General features: G+C 40.7%; 1 protein-coding gene across 1 annotated transcript; it reads left to right on the top strand.

Annotated features, from left to right (window-relative positions):
• The first annotated feature begins 3,866 nt into the window (after nucleotides 1-3,866).
• On the top strand, nucleotides 3,867-15,513 carry LOC311078817 (polyunsaturated fatty acid 5-lipoxygenase-like). The gene is made up of 9 exons (XM_084107815.1): nucleotides 3,867-4,033; nucleotides 4,207-4,341; nucleotides 4,464-5,543; nucleotides 5,792-5,878; nucleotides 6,074-6,243; nucleotides 6,359-6,471; nucleotides 12,919-13,019; nucleotides 13,128-13,298; nucleotides 14,644-15,513. The coding sequence occupies exons 1-9, from the start codon at nucleotides 3,869-3,871 to the stop codon at nucleotides 14,821-14,823; spliced, it is 2,202 nt and encodes a 733-aa protein (XP_083963941.1). The 5' UTR covers nucleotides 3,867-3,868; the 3' UTR covers nucleotides 14,824-15,513.
• The last annotated feature ends 3,795 nt before the right edge of the window (nucleotides 15,514-19,308 follow it).

Below are 19,308 nucleotides of genomic sequence, written 5' to 3'. Positions count from 1 at the left end.
TTATTAAGTCGTCACTATTCAATATCCCATTTGTAAAGTTATAGCAGATTAGTTAACTTCTGTAGCTGATGATGCAGACAAATAATTAGATCAAATGAAATTAGCGCTCCTCCAGTGGCTCGTTTTAACTGTGTTCTGTGTCTATTTCGTGAACACAACTTGGATAATCTGCAACAGGTAAACATGTCAGCTGTGTGGACTCTAGTGGAGACATGTTTTTTGTGTGTTTGTTTGTTTGTTTTTTTCCTCCCATATTATGTGTCTAATAAAAGTTGTCATTAAAGGAGTTCTCATTCGACATCAGTGTGGAGGACGACTTTGGAGACATTTCTCTGGTGAAACTTGAAAAGGAGAAATACTATGTCAATTTTCAGTGGTTTTGTAAGCATATCACAGTGAAAACACCCTCTGGAAAACGCTTCGAGTTCCCCTGTCATTGCTGGGTAGAAAACGAAAAGGAAGTGATTATCCGAGAGGGCACTGGTAGGCTACAATCATTTTAAATGAAGCATTGTTGTTTTAAAATTTTAAAGTTCAGTTGTTCAGTTGTTATTGAATCATGTCTTAAATTCTGTCTTTTTTTATATGTGTAAAATGTGTGCTATATATTTCTTTGTGCATTAATTTAGCTCGATTGCCTCATCAGGATGAAACCAAATTGCTTAAAGAGAAAAGAGGAAAAGAACTGAAAGATAGACAGACACAATTCAGGTTTGAAGAAAAAATTACATTCTTGAACAATATTCATTTGTTGCAGTTTTTTCTTTATTCCTCCCTAGATACAGTCAGGGATGGGCAGTATTTCAGATACATGTATTTAAAATACATGTTTGAAATACAAAATACTATTTTGTATTTTGTATTTTAAAGCCTTTGGAAAAAATCAAATGTAATTTCTATTTAAATACATTTAAGATGAGTATTTTTGTATTTTCAAAATACATAAAATACTTTTTGCCAGTCAGCCTCTTTATCAGGGTATTGATTTTGTGCATCAACTAGTTCAGACATTCACTAGCTCAGCATTGGATCAGAGATTTTTTTTTCTTTTCTTTTTTCTTTTTCTTTTTTAAAAGGTGAGAATTTCATGATCAATTCTACTTGATTAAAGTTAAAATAGTGCATTATTCACTTCAGTTAACATGAAAGAATAAAAGAGCAGTGGGAAAATAGCGTTAGCCAATCAGTCTTGACCGGTTGTTGATTTTAATTAACTAGCTTATCAAGTGTTTAAAGCATTACTGCATGTTAGGGCTGGGTGATATGACACTACATATCATAGTGATGATATAAAGTGTGAATTGATGGAACTTTTTCTAAATCGTTTCCATAGATGGACCTATTTGTGGGGTAAGCAAATTTATCTGTGCAGCTTTTAGTGGGCAGGAATTATTGGAACGTTGGAGTGGAAAAACAAACACTGATGAATGATTCACCACAAACATCTTCAGCTTTATTGTACATAAAAAATAATAATCAAAAAGGGGTAAATGGTGTCAAATGAATCTAAATTAATTCTAATTTTAATAAACTTATAGAAACAAATAAACTTTACATAAAATAAACAAAATTACTTAAAAAGCATTGGACTACCTGTGGAAAAAAACAACAGTTTTACATACAGTATGAATTTTTTAATGGTGTTCACCACAAGTAATAGACTACATTGTAACCAGAAATAAGTATATAAATGGCTGCTATTTTGCATAAGTTTATTTGTAATTGCCAGAAAGAAAGAAAGAAAGAAAGAAAGAAAGAAAGAAAGAAAGAAAGGGCAGAGATGTGGTTAGGAATGAAAAGTCAGTAGGTAGTTTCTTCTACTATGTAGTTTCTTCATTCACTGTGATCTATACCTGCACTGGATGGCCAATTTCACATGTATTTTGTGTATTTTCAAAATACAAAATACTGTATTTGTATTTAAATACATTTTTTCACACAGTATTTTGTATTTGTATTTTAAATACATTTCCATGTATTTATGCCCATCTCTGGATACAGTTCAGTGTGTTTGACACAATAATATTGTAAATATATTGTCACATATACAGTATGTTGTCATATACATAGGTCGTAGCAACAGTGTGTGTGTGTGTGTCACACTCACGTTAGTTTGGACTCATTATGTTTTGTCACCACCTCCTTCATCACTCATTTGTTGTCACGGACACTAATTATGCTCAGCTGTGCATTACCATCATTATCACCTGTATGTTCAGTTCTGTTTGAGTTCATTGTCCGGTGTCGTCTATGTTAAGTGTGTGTTGCTCTCCATTCACTATTCTGTTGGAGCTTTGGTGAATAAACCTGTGTACTGGATTGTATTCTTCTTCCAGCAACCACCCGTGACAGAACACCAGACCAAACAAGTGAACACGTTTGTAGAAATTTTCAGTGTTCAGTCTTTGCATTTTGACCAAGGATTCAGGTGATGCCAAAGGGAATTTGCCATTGTTTGCACACTCTTCCCCCTGCTAAACGCTGGTGTGTTAGGCTTAGACAAGGAGGATTTCTATTCATCTCAATGGAAGTAGAGTACTTGAGCTGGACGCTGACTTTGATATTTGCTCGATTCTGTAAAGTTTTCCCCCTTTTTAACCAGTTACCTGAGCTGTAAATGCCGTGCCACTAATCACTCTGGAGAAGCAAGAAAATGGTTTTCTGGCAATGCTGACACTTTTTAGAGCATTCCCAAAAACAGCCCACTGGTAAAATATAAAATATATGATTGCTTGCAATTTATTGCATTTTTGTAAAAGAAAAACACAAGGCAACCAAGAAAAGTCTTGTAATTGTCTCTACAGAAAAAAAATAAAAACACTTCACCTTTAAATGTAATTCTTGGTCTCTGTCACATTAGTCTAGACCAGGGGTGTCAAACTCAGTTCCTGGAGGGCCACAACCCTGCAGAGTTTAGCTCCAACCCTAATTAAACACACCTGATCCAGCTAATCAAGGTCTTCAGGATTACTAGAAACTTCCAGGCTGGTGTTTTTGGTGCTGGTTGGAGCTAAACTCTGCAGGACAGTGGCCCTCCAGGAACTGAGTTTGACACCCCTGGTCTAGACGGAGAAATGCCAAAAAGGATCAAAATAACACAAGGTTTATTAACTAACTCAGAATCAGGTAATGCAAAGAACAATGTAACAAACAAACAGTGTGCTGTGCACAAACAATAGCGGACAATCAGGGATCTGAAAACGGAGAGCATATATAAACAAGATAACAAACTAAAAGACTAATTGGTGTGATGATAGACTTTTGGAAACTAAGGCAAAGGACCAGGAAACTGATGATAAACAAACTAAAAGTCCATGAAAATGAAACTAACTTAACATAAGTGTACATGACAGTGTAACCGTTTAAGTAAATGTTGTAATTTCTCTTGTTGAAGATGGAGGGAGTGGCGCGAAGGCTTCCCCAAGAGCATGGATCATCTTCTTCCAGAAGTTCAGTTCGATGCAGCAAAAACTTTTGAGTTTGATTTCAATTTCCTGAAAGTGTAAGTTTGTCATGGCCACAGTCCTTGTTGATTTGATACTGAGATTTCCTCAGTTCTCCAGAATGAAATTCGTGCAAATAGAGTTCATGTCTATTATTATACAGTATGCACTCTTTTTCAGGATTGGGGAAGCATTTCTTGACAAATTTAAAGGTTTTATTCATTCCTGGAAAGACATGGCTGATTTTGAAAATATATTGGAAGATTTTAATATCAAGAACACTCTACTAGGTTTGTTTCTTCATTTAAACAAACACTATATATCCAAAAACATCAAGAGAAACCATCAAAGCAGAGGCACATTTTTTTATACCTGTAAAGACAGTTGACTCAATTTTCCCCCTTGAAATCTGAACAGAGAAAGTGATGCAAGACTGGAGTAAGGATTACCTGTTCGGCTATCAGTTTTTGAATGGCTGTAATCCTGTCATGATCAGGAAGTGCATGAAAATTCCAGACAAATTTCCAGTCACACATGAGATGGTGGAGGGCTTTCTGGAGAGAGGTGTCACACTACAAGAGGAATTAGAGGTCAGAAACATTAAGACATAAATCACTTGAACAGTCGGTCAGTTATCAAATTCAAAACTTGCTTGTATTCTGACATCCTTCACATAATTTGGTTTACATAAATGACTCAAATCAATGTTATTTAACCCATTAATTATTAGTTCTAAACTTTGCACCTGTAAACACGTGTACAGGCAGGAAACATCTACATAGTGGATTATGAAATACTGGAGGGAGTGCCAACATCCAGCGATAAGGTCTATTTGACTGCACCCATCTGCCTGCTGTACAAGAACAGATTGGACCAGATTGTGCCAATTGCCATTCAGGTATCTGTCGCATATAGAATCAGTATCAAATGAAAACATAAATTAAAAATAAAAGCGCCTTTGCTGGGAATTTACTTACCGAAGTAAAAATATCCTGCTTGGCTTTATTATATCTGAATCAGCTCAGTCAAAACCCAGAAAAGAACCCAAAGGAAAACCCAGAGGAAAAGCCAGTGGAAAAGCCAGAGGAAAAGCCAGAGGAAAAGCCAAAGGAAAAGCCAGGGGAAAAGCCAGAGGAAAAGCCAGAGGAAAAGCCAAAGGAAAAGCCAGAGGAAAAGCCAGGGGGAAAGCCAGAGGAAAAGCCAGAGGAAAAGCCAGGGGGAAAGCCAAAGGAAAACCCAGAGGAAAAGCCAAAGGAAAAGCCAGGGGAAAAGCCAGAGGAAAAGCCAAAGGAAAAGCCAGGGGAAAAGCCAGAGGAAAAGCCAAAGGAAAAGCCAGAGGGAAAGCCAGAGGAAAAGCCAGAGGAAAAGCCAGGGGAAAAGCCAGAGGAAAAGCCAGAGGGAAAGCCAGAGGAAAACCCAGAGGAAAAGCCAGGGGGAAAGCCAAAGGAAAACCCAGAGGAAAAGCCAGAGGAAAAGCCAAAGGAAAAGCCAGGGGAAAAGCCAGAGGAAAAGCCAGAGGAAAAGCCAGGGGGAAAGCCAGAGGAAAAGCCAGAGGAAAAGCCAGAGGAAAAGCCAAAGGAAAAGCCAGAGGGAAAGCCAGAGGAAAACCCAGAGGAAAAGCCAGGGGGAAAGCCAAAGGAAAACCCAGAGGAAAAGCCAGAGGAAAAGCCAAAGGAAAAGCCAGGGGAAAAGCCAGAGGAAAAGCCAAAGGAAAAGCCAGAGGGAAAGCCAGAGGAAAAGCCAGAGGGAAAGCCAGAGGAAAAGCCAGAGGAAAAGCCAGAGGAAAAGCCAGAGGAAAAGCCAGAGGAAAAGCCAGGGGAAAAGCCAGAGGAAAAGCCAAAGGAAAAGCCAGAGGGAAAGCCAGAGGAAAAGCCAGAGGAAAAGCCAGGGGAAAAGCCAGAGGAAAAGCCAGGGGAAAAGAGCCCAATCTTTCTCCCAAATGATAATGAATATGATTGGATGCTTGCCAAGATGTGGGTGAAATCTGCAGACTTCATTGTACACCAGTTGGTCACGCACCTTCTCAAGACACATCTGATATCAGAGGTTTTTGAAATGGCCATGTACAGACAGCTCTCTGCAGTCCATCCTGTATACAAGGTACCTGTCATTCAATACCCAGTCATGATATTTAGATTCAGGGCTAAACTGAAGATTGTAGTTTCACATATATGTCAATTTATTGATGAAGGGTTGCTGGTTCTCATATCCTTCCCTTTTTGTCATCCATGGTTTAATGTTAAATAAAAACCTCCAGGGAAAGACCTGGAAACCACTTTTGCTGTTTCAGGTTATGCTTTTAATTCAGTTTTTATGATTTAATGTACATGTTTAAATGCTTCTTACAGTTACTGAAACCTCATGTTCGTTTCACAATTGCAATCAATGCATTGGCCCGTGAAAGACTCATCAGTGAAAACGGGGTCATCAGCAAGGTAGCTTTACACCTAATTTAATATATCCCCACATAAACATCATATTGCTAGAATTCAAAGCAATTCTATTCATATTTGATTATTTAGTCTTTGTCAGACCTAAGTAATTCCTAAATTTCAATAAGTCAAAGAGTAGGCCAAATAAGTGCTGAAAATATTAAGGCAAAATCTAAACTGAATTCTTGGTATCCACAGATTAGTAGCCTTGATGCAAATGGGATGTCTGATGTGATTAAAAGGGCCATGGATACTTTAACCTATGAGTCCCTGTGCTTCCCTGAGGCCATAGAAGATCGGGGAATGAAAGATGTGCCCAAGTACTATTATGGAGATGATGGCATGATGATCTGGGATGCAATACACAAGTAGGTGTTGCAACAGTTCAGATCCTGTACTACTAGTGCAAAAGTACAAATTAGTCCACATACACTCCAATGAAAAGTTATTTTCATTAATTTGTCATCTTTTTCATCTTCCTAGTTTTGTTTCTGCTGTGGTCGAGATCTACTATAAGAGCGATGAGACTGTTCAAAGAGATGTGGAGATTCAAGGCTTTGTTAAGGATGTTTCCTTTGGCATGAATAATTCTAACAGTGAGTACAGGTTTAACTTATCAAAGGCTATCTGTAAGGGTGGATTTCTTACAGGGGATCAGGCTGCAGGACTGCCGAATTACTAAAGAAACGTTGTCATCACGATGGTAGAAAAATGTACATTTCTTGTCTATTACCACCCACTGCTACTTATACCAACGACGGAAATAAGCACAGTTACAATAGCTTAATATGTGGGACAGCGTTGCTATAGAGAATGATAGTATTGTATTGAAATAGGTAGCACTTCAAAGTCAATACCAAATCAAAACTAGTTAGCACATTGTTTGTAATTGAAAAGGTTTAATGACAAAATATGAATATGGTTACACTTAAAATAGTTACAAAATAGATGTATGAGATGATAAAAACTTCTACCATTAATTGTACCCAGCATATATGTAAAATGTTGCCTGAGAGATAGAAAGAGAGAGAGAGAAAGTGTAGAGATTTAGAGACAAAGAAAAGAGGAGGCAAAGAGAGAGCCCCAAGAAAGGGATCCAGTGATAGAGAGACAGAGCAACTGTTACAATCTTCTTTTATCCTTTCCCTGACCATGTGACTAAAACCCAAATGTGAGACGTTCAAATTGACTAATCAGAAAATTACAACTTCACCCATCGTACTAAAGTAGTGACAATTAGAAGACACCCACTGTCCACATATCTTGGCCTACAGGCCTTGAGTACTATCAGCACCTCTTTGTCTTTAGGATTTCCAAATGGTCCTTGGTGTAAGAAGGAGGGGGGTCGCAACAGTATAACAAATGTCTTTGTTCATTTCAGTAAAAGCTAATTTTTTTTTTGTTTTTGTCTTTGATTATTTTCAACCCTACACCTGTTTACACCTGGTCAATTGGATCACAAGAGGATGATGCTAAATACAGGTGTAAACGGGTCTAAATGTTTTGAATTGTCCACTTTCTACCATTTTCAGAGGTAGTCGAAAACGCATTTGACTGGATTGCTTTCATAGTGTAGACGCTCATGTTGTCGAATGCATTCGAACAATCTGTTCGAAAAAAATGTCTATTCTCTGCCTACTGACCAGTCTTTTTATGGGCAATGTGGAATTGTTAATGATTCTTTTAGATTTAGACCCGTTACTGAAAGTGGAGTTTTTAAATGTATTGGTGAAATAAAAAGAAATAAGGCACCTGGGATTGACAATATTCCTACAAAATTTTTGTATTTCAAATTATGAAATGACTCGCGCCATAGAAAGATTAGATCTGCCATTGAAGTGAAATCTGCCACAGATGAACTATGCTGTTATGGAGAGGATGCAGGAATATGGTTATGTGCCGCAGGTCAGTTATCTCTCGGTAGGTGAGGCATCCACATTAAAGAAGCCGTCTCTGCCAACTAAGCCACTGCGTGTTAAATCATGTCATTGTCTCTCCCTGCCACCAAACATATTGCTGTGGCGATTGTTCACCTGCCTAGCTTTTTGGCACATATATCGAGACGGTGGTCTGGAAGTTTCGGGAGGCTAAGGCGCACTCTGTGGCTTTTAAGACCTCTATACCACGCCGGTCCAGGACTATGCCTCAAGCCATGAAGGGGGCTGGCCCGTCCTAGTCTGAGGAGTGGAAGCGAGACCAGAAGGCGAACACCACCTCTCACGCTACCCCTCCTTCAAGGGGTAGAGCGTGGAAGAGGCGTGAAGCCAGAAGGAGAAGAAAATATCTCAGGGAAGTAATCCAGAGTAATCGCTCTGAGCGTTCTAGGGTCCCAGAGGCTAAATAACATCTGAGCCTCCCTGACTGTTCATTAAATGGAAGTATTCTTGGGCATCTGCTTCCTAGAGCTTTGTTCAGATAGCGTCATCAAGTAGTTGGCTTCTGGAAGCCTCTTTGGTAAGCTCTTCTGAGTGTAGGATGTTGCTAGGCCTCCTCTCGCGTTAGAAAGTTGTCATGTTGAGGCCTATGTCCTCAGAGGTCCACCATGCAGTGGTGCTGAGTTGTCAGGCTTTTGAGCCTCCTTGGCCACTGCGTTAAGACCATGGGCCTCTTCTCGTTATACAGAGTTATTTGACCTCAGTTCTTTGAGCTTCACCTACATGCGGTTTGAGTTTATTAGGCTCCATCGAGCCTCCTTGAGAAGCTGTTTTTGGGCTCTCTGAGCCTCCTTAGCTGTTTCTAAGGTCTGTAGCATTGTTAGGCTTCTTCTCGTTATGTGATTCTTCCTGTCAGGCTCCTGTTTTTTAGTAGGAAGGTTTGTCAAGTTCTTAAGCTCCTTTTGAGCCTCCTTGGTTTCTTCTTTTATAAAAAACTGCTCCTCAGAGCTCCGCCTGGTGCAGCATTGTGTTGTTAGGTACACTACTTGAGCCTCCTTTGGGGCATCTGGGTTGGGAGTGGTCTATGATTTTGAACTAGAGCGCTGTTAGGACTCCTCTCACTATAGAGTCGATCTATTAGAGGCCTCCACTCCTCTGAGCTCCGCCCATTATTGTGTGAGGCTGCTAGCCCTGTTATGTAGCTTCCTTGACAGGCGTAGGACGTAGTGTAATCGTCCTATAAGCTCAGCCATATTCTAAGTGATTAGGCTCTCTGTGAGCCTCCTTGGCCACTGCAAGTGTTGTTAGGCCTCCTCTCGCTAGAAAGACTCATCTTACTAAGGCTTCCACTCCCTTGAGCTCCACTAGGATGTCAATTGTGAGTTGTAAGCTATCTGTGAGCCTCCTTGCAAGATATCCTGCACGTGGGGCTTAGTTAGGCCTCCTCTTGGTTTTAAGGGTTGGCATGTTGAGGCCTAGTTTGCTAAGCCTTTAGGCTCTCGTTGATCCTTCTTAGAAACTGAGAGCTTTGTTAAGCCTCCTCTCACTAGAGAGAGGTATCTTTATTTGAAAGGGGTCATATAATGCCATTTTTGTACAAGCTAATATGATTCTTTAGGGTCTAAATTAAAAGTTTGTAATATACTTTAATTAAAAATTCTCATTAGTATTGTAAGAAAACACTCATTTTACCTGGTCAAAAACAGCTCTGTTTTCAGCACGCCGTTTAAGTGCATGTGTCTTTAAATGATAATGAGCTTTGCTCACCCCGCCCCTCTGTTCTGTGGAGCCCCGCCCCTCTGTTCCGTGCGTACACCGTTTGTAATAATAACACAATAACCATAACGCGTTTTTCATTATAAACTTGGGATTATGAATTATATTGAGAACTTTGTACATAGAAAACATGCTGTAATGTACCCTGAGTGTAAACAGCCGCATTCATCGTGAAGCGTGCAGCAAGCTATTTGCAAAGATTAATATAAAGATTAATATAAAGGTTAATAAAACGTTACACTCACTTGTTCTTCTGGAGGTTCAGCAGGAACACGAATAGTTGGTACCGATCCTTTTTTCAGGAGCAGCCTCTTAGCAAAACCAGCTTTATACTGACCCTCGTTTGTAAAGCAGTCTGGTGTGTGAAATGATTTGCGCAAACATGAAAGCATTGACGTTGATCGTGGGGAATATTCCCTTCGAAAACAAACTCAGCCACTGCGTCTTCAGCGGTTCGGATTTAGGAACATCAAAATGATGCTGTGTTCGTTATTACACCCAATAACAGAACACCACAATCGCTGAGACGCCATTCTGCTCATAGACAGTGCTCCAGCGTATCAACAATGACGCGCGGACTATGATTGACAGCTCGCTCACGAGCGAGGGCGGGTCTGTGTTGAAACGCTGCTGTCAATCAACAATCGTGGGAGGGGCGTCCGACCATGTGACGTCACAAAATCGAACGGCTTGATTTGAGAGAAGGGAAAACATAAGAATATTTAAAAAAAACATTGGATGGATTTTTATCATTTTATGATGGTTGTGTACAGGCACTGCCAACACACATTTCAGTACAATCAACTTGTAAAAGTGCATGTACCATTATATGACCCCTTTAAGCCTCTTCTTCCCAGAGCTCGGCTAGGATAGCAATTGCGAGTGGTAGGCTTTCTGTGAGCCTCCTTGCAAGATGTCCTGAGGGTGGGGCGTTGTTGGGCCTCCTCTTGATTTAGAGTGTCATCATACTGAGGTCTCCGCTACTAGAGCTCGGCTAGGCGGTAAGGTAGTATGCTAGGTCGTTAGGCTATCTGGGAGCCTCCTTGGCTACTGACCTCAGTGTGGAGTGTTGCCAGGCCTCCTCTCATTATAAGAGTCATTGTATTGAGGCCTCCACTCTGTGAAGTTTTGTGTACCAGTTAGACTGGGTTTTAAGCTCTTTCTGAGCTTTCTCTGTTCTGCCAATGGGTTAGAGCATTGCTGTTTGAGGCCTCCACTCTTCAGGGCTGTCTGAAGAGAAGTTCTGAGTGTTAGGCTCTCTGGAGCCTTCTTGGACGCTGGCCTGAATATGAACCTAGTTAAGCTTCCTCTCTGTAGAATAATCCTGTTGAGGCAGCAATGCTAGAATATGTTGTGTATGCGCGTGAGGTGCCAATGCGATCACTGGAATTTTTGTCCTTCTAAGAGAGGAAACTGTTTCTCTGTAATTTATGGTCAAACAGACAGAAGTAAGACATCATTCAAAACTGTAAAGCTTTTGGTAAATAAAGAAAACAAGTCGGATGCCGCTTTCTGCCATCTCGGTTTCCTTTCCGTGAACTATGGAGCGCATCACACTGAACCAAAACAACAATGAACCGAAACAATTTTTTCTTTCATTTTGTTAATCTGTAATTATTTAAGTGAAATATTTTTTTCTCGTATAGGCTTATATATTGCATATTACCTACCATTCATTTTTTTCACTTAAATGTAGGCCTAGTTGGTGACATATCCTCTGAAAAACTAATGTCATTGTATTGCCATTGCGACTTGATTACCTATGATGATGATTTAACAGCTGGGCGCGGGCATTTACTCAAGTTCGATGCATCAATGTCACATTTGCATAGGCCTTACTATTTTAATTTGTGATTTCAAATTAAACAGAATGATAAAATAAAGTTATTGCTGGTTAATGGCCATTTCAAATAAGCATTTCTGAATGATTAAATTTGATTTCGTTTTCGTTCCTGGTTATGTTCCTGTCAAAATTTAGTTTGTTTCCGGTTTTCGTTCCTTGAACCGGTTCGGAGCCCTGCTTAAAAGTAAAACATTTCCAAAAATTTACTCAAGTAAATGTAATAGAGTAAATGTACTTTACCCACCTCTGCATTCGCTCTCAGCATTCGCCATGGTCTCACAGCTGTCAGAGACGAAATGAAAGCTGCTGCTCTCTGTATGTTTTTCCATTGTCTCTGGTCGCTTTCATATGTAAATTAAGCAAGCTTATTTCGTCCATTAGATCGAAAGATATGAAAAAGCCCATACATTTACTCGCTCATAGACCCTACCCTTGAAAAAAATCAGGACAGAAGTGGTTGAAAGTGGACAAAATAAATTAAAGGGGGGGTGAAATGCTCATTTTCACTCAATCTCCTGTTAATCTTGAGTACCTATAGAGTAATATTGCATCCTTCATATCTTCAAAAAGTCTTTTGTTTTATTATATTTTTTAAAGAAAGATAGGCTGTACCGAGTCTTTCCGGAAAAAAACGAGCGGCTGGGGGCGGGCCGTGCGGGCGGAGCTAAAGCTGTGCTAACGCGCCGAGCTAGTGACAACACACAGAGACATTTGTTCAACAGTTTTACTCACCGTCCGGTTCCAACGCACGACCGCGAACCTTTATCATTGTGACTGCTCGATCCTTAAGCATTAGACGATCTGCAAATCCGTCGATCTGGGCTTTGTTTATAAAACAATCATCGTCGAAATGCAGGGAACAACAGTCTTACACAACTCCGTTTATGCTCAGGAAAACAAACTCCATCCACGGGTTCCTTAACGCTGGGTTCTTTGGGAATCTGTGCAGGGTTGTCTTGCCCTGGCAACCAAAAACACACTTCTTTGGTGACATTGACTTCCCAAAAGCCGGGCAGGGCGCTTTGATGGCGAACTGCTTTTACTCTCTTGCTCTGGTCTACGATTGCGCGCGCCCGCGGTCTTCCGGCAGAAGTGCCCTTAGGACCCATGTAAGGAAATTCCGCTCTATCTTACGTAAGACAGAGCCATACTCGAAAAAAACTTTCCGAAACTTGTGACAAACCGGAAGGAGTATTTTTGGAACAAAAATACTCCTTCAAACGTACAACTTAGTTTTTGAAACTTTGTCCATGTTTAGCATGGGAATCCAACTCTTTACCAGTGTAAAAAACTCAGTATGCATGAAATAGCATTTCACCCCCCCTTTAAACACCAGGAGTAAACGGGAATGTGTCTCCATCACGTACTTGTGATCCAATTGACCAAAACGCATCTTAATACCAGGAGTAAACAAGGCCAAAATATCAGTGTTGGTCTGTGCAAGCATGCAGGATTGTTTGTATTCTTGTATATTCTATATGCATCTTTGTGTGTTTCAAGTCACCCTTAAATGTGTTCTGAAGTTAAATGCATACTTCCACTGTTTCCAGAGTTTCCAGAGTCTCTGAAAACTCGAGAGGAGTTAGTCAAGTACCTGACCGTTGTGATATTCACAGCTTCAGCACAACATGCTGCTGTCAACTTTGGACAGGTGAGATTACACACTACATTACACACAACAAGAGCATCAAAAATTGCTAGGCAACATTCTGGATAATATCTATAAGCTAATATCTGTGAGTAAACTTTTATGTTCCAGTTTGACTGGTATGGCTGGATCCCCAACAGTCCTACCACCATGCGCAAGCCGCCTCCCGAAGAGAAGGGCAAGGTGAATATGGACTATATCATGAAGAGTCTGCCTGATCGTGGACGTTCCAGCCAGGCTCTAGGAACAGCTTGGGCCCTCAGTCGGTTCGAGAGGAATGAGGTTTGATGTTGATTCGGTCTGGATATACTTTCCACTTGAAATTGTAGCGAACAGTTTAGTCTAAATCAATGTGAAAAAGAATTAACCTGTTACTGGCTCAGGGTACAGAGCATCACCCTCGGATCACTTTGACCCGAAACTAATTTATTTATTTGTTTATAAAAAAACATTTAGTGTTCATCAGAGGGGTCCAAGACCCTGGGACTTTTGTTGCACTTGAACCACGAATACACAAAACAATTGAATGGATTTGAGGAGTACTGTGAATTCAAAAAAGCTCCACATAGAGCTATAAGGCCATCTAGTGGCAAGAGTCATTAAATATCATGTTATATATATTTTTTTCCACAAGAGGCCGGCAAAGACACCCGATGTATGATATTTTGAGCTGAATTTGAGCTGGGTATGTTATTTTGAATTTAAGTTGAAAGAATGTGAGGAATGTGCTTAAATTACTATTTATGTATTATTTATTGACCAAATTTTAAGGTACTTTAAATGTAAATAAAATAAGAAATCTACAAAAAAAATTACATTAAACAAATAGAAAAAAAAATATCAAAATGAAATAAAATAAGCTTTCTGGACAAAAAAAAAAATTAAGTACAATTTTGAGGGAAAGATGTTACAAAATGCGAGTGAAGGATGAGGGGTAAAAAAAATTGTAGATTGTTTACTTGCTACTGTGTATGTGTTCTGCGGCACTGCCAACATACAAGTATTTTCAGTCAGGTAGTGCAATTAATTTAAATGACCCTTCGCTAAGTCCCACTTTAAAAACATCATGTTTGGGGAGTAACAGAAAGTGCATCTATTCTTTTAATGGTGTTACAAGTTTAAAATATAAAATATTAGGAGCTCTGATCTGTTATTGTCCAGTATAAATAATACGTCTACTATACACTATATATTATGTGCCACATTCACACTTTTATGTCCACACATTTTAAAATTCAAAACAGTGTTGAATAAGAAATTCATATGTTACAAATGACATTTTACACCATGTGTTCTGTAGTGCAATACATATCTTCCAATCCTTACAGGCAAGCTTTTGCTCTTCTCTAATGTTAGAAAATGTATAGTTTTAAACTAAATTATCTAAAAGTTATAGAAGGGATAATTTATATTTTTTCTGGAGCACATATAACAGTGACAGTTAATTTATGATTCGATTATCCATAATATGGATTATGATTTGAAAATCCCCAATTCCTTTGTTTGTTTTATAAGCTTGTCTGAGTGATTGACAGTAACCAAGGGGGCGGAGCTTAGGGTCAGTTTACCTTGTAAAAGGAAAGAAAGATGTTGTTCTGCTTTCTGAAGAACTTACTTTTCTCCCCAGCTTTTCTTAGGCACGTATCCAGAAATGTGCTTCACAGAGCAACCAGTGAAGGAAGCCATAAAGACTTTCCGCAAGAAACTACATGAGGTGACCAACATCATCAAGAGCCGGAATGAGGGATTAGCATTTGATTATTGTTATTTGTCCCCAGACAAAATCCCCAACAGTGTTGCAATTTGAGAAAATATTTTGCCAGGCCTTTATATAGTGTTAATGGCCAATGTGAGCTTGACATAGAAAAGGAGAAGAACAGCTCTACTTAAAATATTAAGTATTGTAAAACACAGAGCATTCTGCCTTTTGAGGCGATTTATAGAAATGATGTTAGATTAACGCTTCTTGTATTTGACTTATTTGCACGTATGTATGTTATCTGAGGGGTGATTGTCTGGTTCACTCCAGGAAAGCAGAACAGTTTATTTGACTATATGCTTTAAAGGGCTAAACTTGTGTTATAATCCATTTATTATTGTCTTTCTTTTTTATTCTTTTCTTTAATCATATAAACTTGCATATTTATATATCCATACTATGGTATTCATTTACTCACCCTTTGAATCATTTATTCATATTCTTTATTATTCAGATGATCTTTTGTTTGTAGTCTATTTTATATAATCATTTGACTTATTTTTTACCTTACAGTTATATTGAGATCTTACATCTATATTAATTTTGCTTTGATTATCTTGTATACACATGCAGAGATGTTTCATGAATGCTGTAAAGGAATTGTTTTGAGATTGTGAACATCTCTGACAGCACTTCAAATGGTTGTTACATTTGCTTTTCTTTTTTTCGCCTGGGAGCTCTCATAATAAAATAAAGCTTCAATAAAATAAAGAGAAATAATGTTTTCCATTACATCTTATATCGAGTGATTGTTTTCTTTGTGAGATCATGACAACTGTTTTCTTTTTTCATCATAACAAAATTATTTTTCCCCTGATCTTTGCCATTTTATAAATGTTACTGTACGTGTTTACTGTTAGCCTGGCAAACCAGACCTATATCAAGATGTTAGGTCTGGCAACTCACCATTGGCACAGCTCAATCCGAGGGGTGGGATAAACGGTTGTCTTTCAAATTCCCTCTGCACGCAATAAGACAGCGCTTCAACCAACCAGAGCGTTTTCCCACCAGCGGAGCTAGTAGATTAAACTTTTGCCGTATCTGGTCAGCAAAACTAACACATCTTTTTTAAGAATGACTTAAGTGCCGTTCTTTGTTCTTTTCTCAAAGAAAAGCTTAACTGCAAGTCCTCCAGAGTCGCGGCCAAAGCCGTTTCGAAAGGCCGCTGTTCGCCAGCAGCAGCAGCTCTTCTTTGTTTTCAAGTAGCAGGGAATTCACACGGAACCGTCACAACTCTGTCGTCATTATGTTAAGCCCGCCCACCGACTCTATACACGATTTTATTGGCCTGACTAGAGTTTGGTTTTTCCAGCTCGAAAGTCAATGGAGAGTTGCTAGACTACCCTGGCTGCAAAATAAATTTTGCTGCCGCTAGGGTGCGTCTAGATTTCTAGGCTAGTTTACTGTAGCTTTAGCAGTGAATTATGCCAGGCTATATATTCATTCATTTTGGCTGTTCAGCTAAAGTTCAAATATGCCTGCCATGTTTTTAAAAAATACTATAATTGAATTCACTGCTGGATGAGTGGGAGGGAACTTTGGTGTATTTCTTTTTGTTACTTGAATAAAATACAAATATTTTAAACCATTTAAAAAAGTACACTTAAAGATGACATATTATTCCCCTTTTCACAAGATGTAATATAAATCTATGGTGTCCCCAGAATGTGTCTGTCAAATCTCAGCTCAAAATACCCCCAGATCATTTATTATAGCTTGTCAAATTGCCCCTTTTTGGGTGTGAGCAAAATTCAAGTCCCTTTAAATGCAAATGAGCTGCTGCTCCGCCTCCGCTCAGAAGACGGCCGATCCTTTACACAAGCTTCAGATACTCCGGCAATAACAAAATGTTATGACTATAACTATGTATCTATGAGACCGACCGAATGATGACCATCACCGCGGTCTTACCTTGAATGACGCCATTCTGCTAGCTCTCCTCGAGACCTAATGTTAACAATGTCAGATGACTGACCCCAAGTGGTTGGTTCCGTATAAAACATCCGGATGAACCGAACACTTCCTGTAGCCTGGAACGCATCAGTTCATCCTGTGTGACAAGAAATGTTGACATCATCATTCGGTCTCATAGATCCATTTTTATAGTCATAACTTACGATCTATTTGGACCTAACTCAGACCTTCACCACAGTCTTACCTTGGATGACTGGTGCCATCAAGGTCACGAGGGATGGACGCCTCTCCTTCTTTACATCCCTGCTTAGCGGCCGAGACAAGTATTGTGGACCCAAGCGTAACTGGGTTCGACACATTGACCCTGTAATGCCACCCTCTTCAGTGCTGCCCAGGATGTGTCCAGACTCGAATGATCTACCAGGTTCCCTCTGACTGGAGTATGCTTGTGCAATAGTGTCGACTATCATAGGCGCCTATTTCTGCCGGTGGGTGCCCAGTGCTCACAATCCATATACCCTCCGAAAACACGCGTCCAGTTTTGTGCAAGTGAAGTAAATCCGCCTGCGAGTTGAGAGATTTGTGCTTGTGCATTATTTGGATGCGCTCTCAACATTTGTCATTAAAATAACGCTACAGAAGTGGCCTCAAATAAACTAAAAAAGGTGAAGATAATCGTGTCTGAAAGCTGCAATCGTTTTTTTATTGGTTAAAATCAATGGAGAATATTTCGTATTTTTCCATTGGTGCTCCCACGGAAAAATATGAGATATTCTCCATTGATGGATCGGCGCCTATGTCTTCTATCCAATGTGATAGGTGCTATTTCAAGGCTGGTTGTCCGACACTTTTCTTATCAAAACACACAAACAACTGAGTGTGTGAATGTCGTAACGATTGTGTGTGCTCAATGTATGTGCGAAGTGCTCGAACTGGACACAGTTCCAGATATACGCCCTGGTGTGAAGCAATCTGGCACACTCAAGACGAGAGAACTTGTGGACCCGGTGTAGAGGGCAGATCCAGACTGTAATGTTTTATGAAGGTGTGTGGGGAGGCCCAGCCAGCGGCATCACAGACCTCTTGAAGGGAAACTCCTGCTAGCAGAGCTTTAGAGGAAGCCACTCCTCTGGTTGAGTGAGCTCTTATTAGAAGAGGCGAAGGCAAGCTGCACGCCTCGTAAGCTGAATAAATAGTTTCTACTATCCATCTGCTGATAGTTTGCTTTGAAGTAGGGGAACCCTTCTTAGGTGACCCAAAACACACGAGTAGCTGGTCCGACTTCCTCCAGCCCGAGGTTCTTTGAACATAGGCCTCCAGGGCTCGGACCAGGCATAATAAATGTAGCTTAGCTTGCTCATCCGACACATGCGGTGGAGGATGGAATACCTGAAGAATTATAGACCGTGACACATTTGTCGGCACCTTAGGCACATAGCCGGGTCTAGGGTGGAGAATGGCCCTTACTCTGCCAGGAGCGAACTCGAGGCAAGAGGGAGCAACGGATAGCGCCTGCAGGTCCCCGACTCTTTTTAGGGACGTAATAGCGAGCATGAAGGCTAACTTTAAAGATACAGATTTCTCAGACATCTCATCCAAGGTTTCGTAGGGTGCCAGGGATAACCCCTCAAGAACCACAGCTAGGTCCCACGTGGGGACCCTGGGCTGGATGACAGGCCTCATTCTCCTAGCTCCACGAAGGAAACGTACTATAAGTGGGTGTCTCCCCAAGGTTCCCACCCTTAGAGGCGTGTGGAAGGCAGCTACAGCCGCCACATAGACCTTAAGCGTGGACGGGGAAAGCCTGTCAGAGAAGCGACTCTGGAGGAACTCCAGCACTGAAGCCACTGGGCAGTTAACTGGGTCCAACTGATGTTCTCTGCACCATAAGTTGAATACATTCCATTTTAATGCATACAGTTTCCTCGTGGAGGGGGCTCTAGAGTTTAAGATGGTCTCAACAACCTCAGTTGAGAGACCAGCATTTATGAGTTGGTCCAACTTCCACAGCTCCGGCCGAGGGTAAAATACTGTGCCCTCGGCCTGAGAAAAAAGGTCCCTCCTGATCGGGATTTGCCACGGAGGGCCTGCTAGAAGAGCCATGATGTCCGCAAACCATACTCGGGCCGGCCAGTACGGGGCTACTAGGAGCGAGCTGATCCCTCTCTAGAACCCCTGGGAGCAGAGCGATCGGGGGAAATGCGTACAGGCGTAGCCTCGGCCCCAGAGGAGCTGGATGCGTGAGGGAGAACCAGAGCGGACAATGAGTGTTTTCGTGAGAGGCGAATAGATCCACTTCCGCCTGACCAAACTCCCTTCATATCAACTCCACCGTCTCGGGGTGGAGTCTCCATTCCTCGGACCTCAGCCCCTGCCTCGACAGGATGTCTGCTCCCACATTCTTGTCCCAGGGAATAAACATTGCTCTGACTGAGAGAAGTTTGCCCTGGGACCACAGAAGAACCTGATGTGCCAATCTGCATAGAGGGCGTGATCGCAGGCCCCCCTGTCGATTTATATATGAGACCACCGACGTATTGTCTGTTCGCACTAGAACATGATGGCCTCTGAGGTCCGGAAGGAAATATAATACTGCCAGCATCTCCAGGCAATTGATGT

Source organism: Abramis brama, assembly GCF_963993115.1.
Source record: "Abramis brama genome assembly, chromosome: 3".
NCBI classification, from domain to species: Eukaryota; Metazoa; Chordata; class Actinopteri; order Cypriniformes; family Leuciscidae; genus Abramis; species Abramis brama.
This window is presented reverse-complemented; position numbering and strand designations above follow the sequence as displayed.

Excerpts from the sequence above, each read along its gene's own strand:
- LOC311078817 (XM_084107815.1), top strand. The coding sequence starts at position 3,869 with ATGCAAGACTGGAGTAAGGATTACCTGTTCGGCTATCAGTTTTTGAAT. Across the intron at positions 5,879-6,073 it reads AAAACGGGGTCATCAGCAAG|ATTAGTAGCCTTGATGCAAA; the intron begins GTAGCTTTACAC and ends TGGTATCCACAG. Across the intron at positions 6,472-12,918 it reads TGGCATGAATAATTCTAACA|AGTTTCCAGAGTCTCTGAAA; the intron begins GTGAGTACAGGT and ends CACTGTTTCCAG.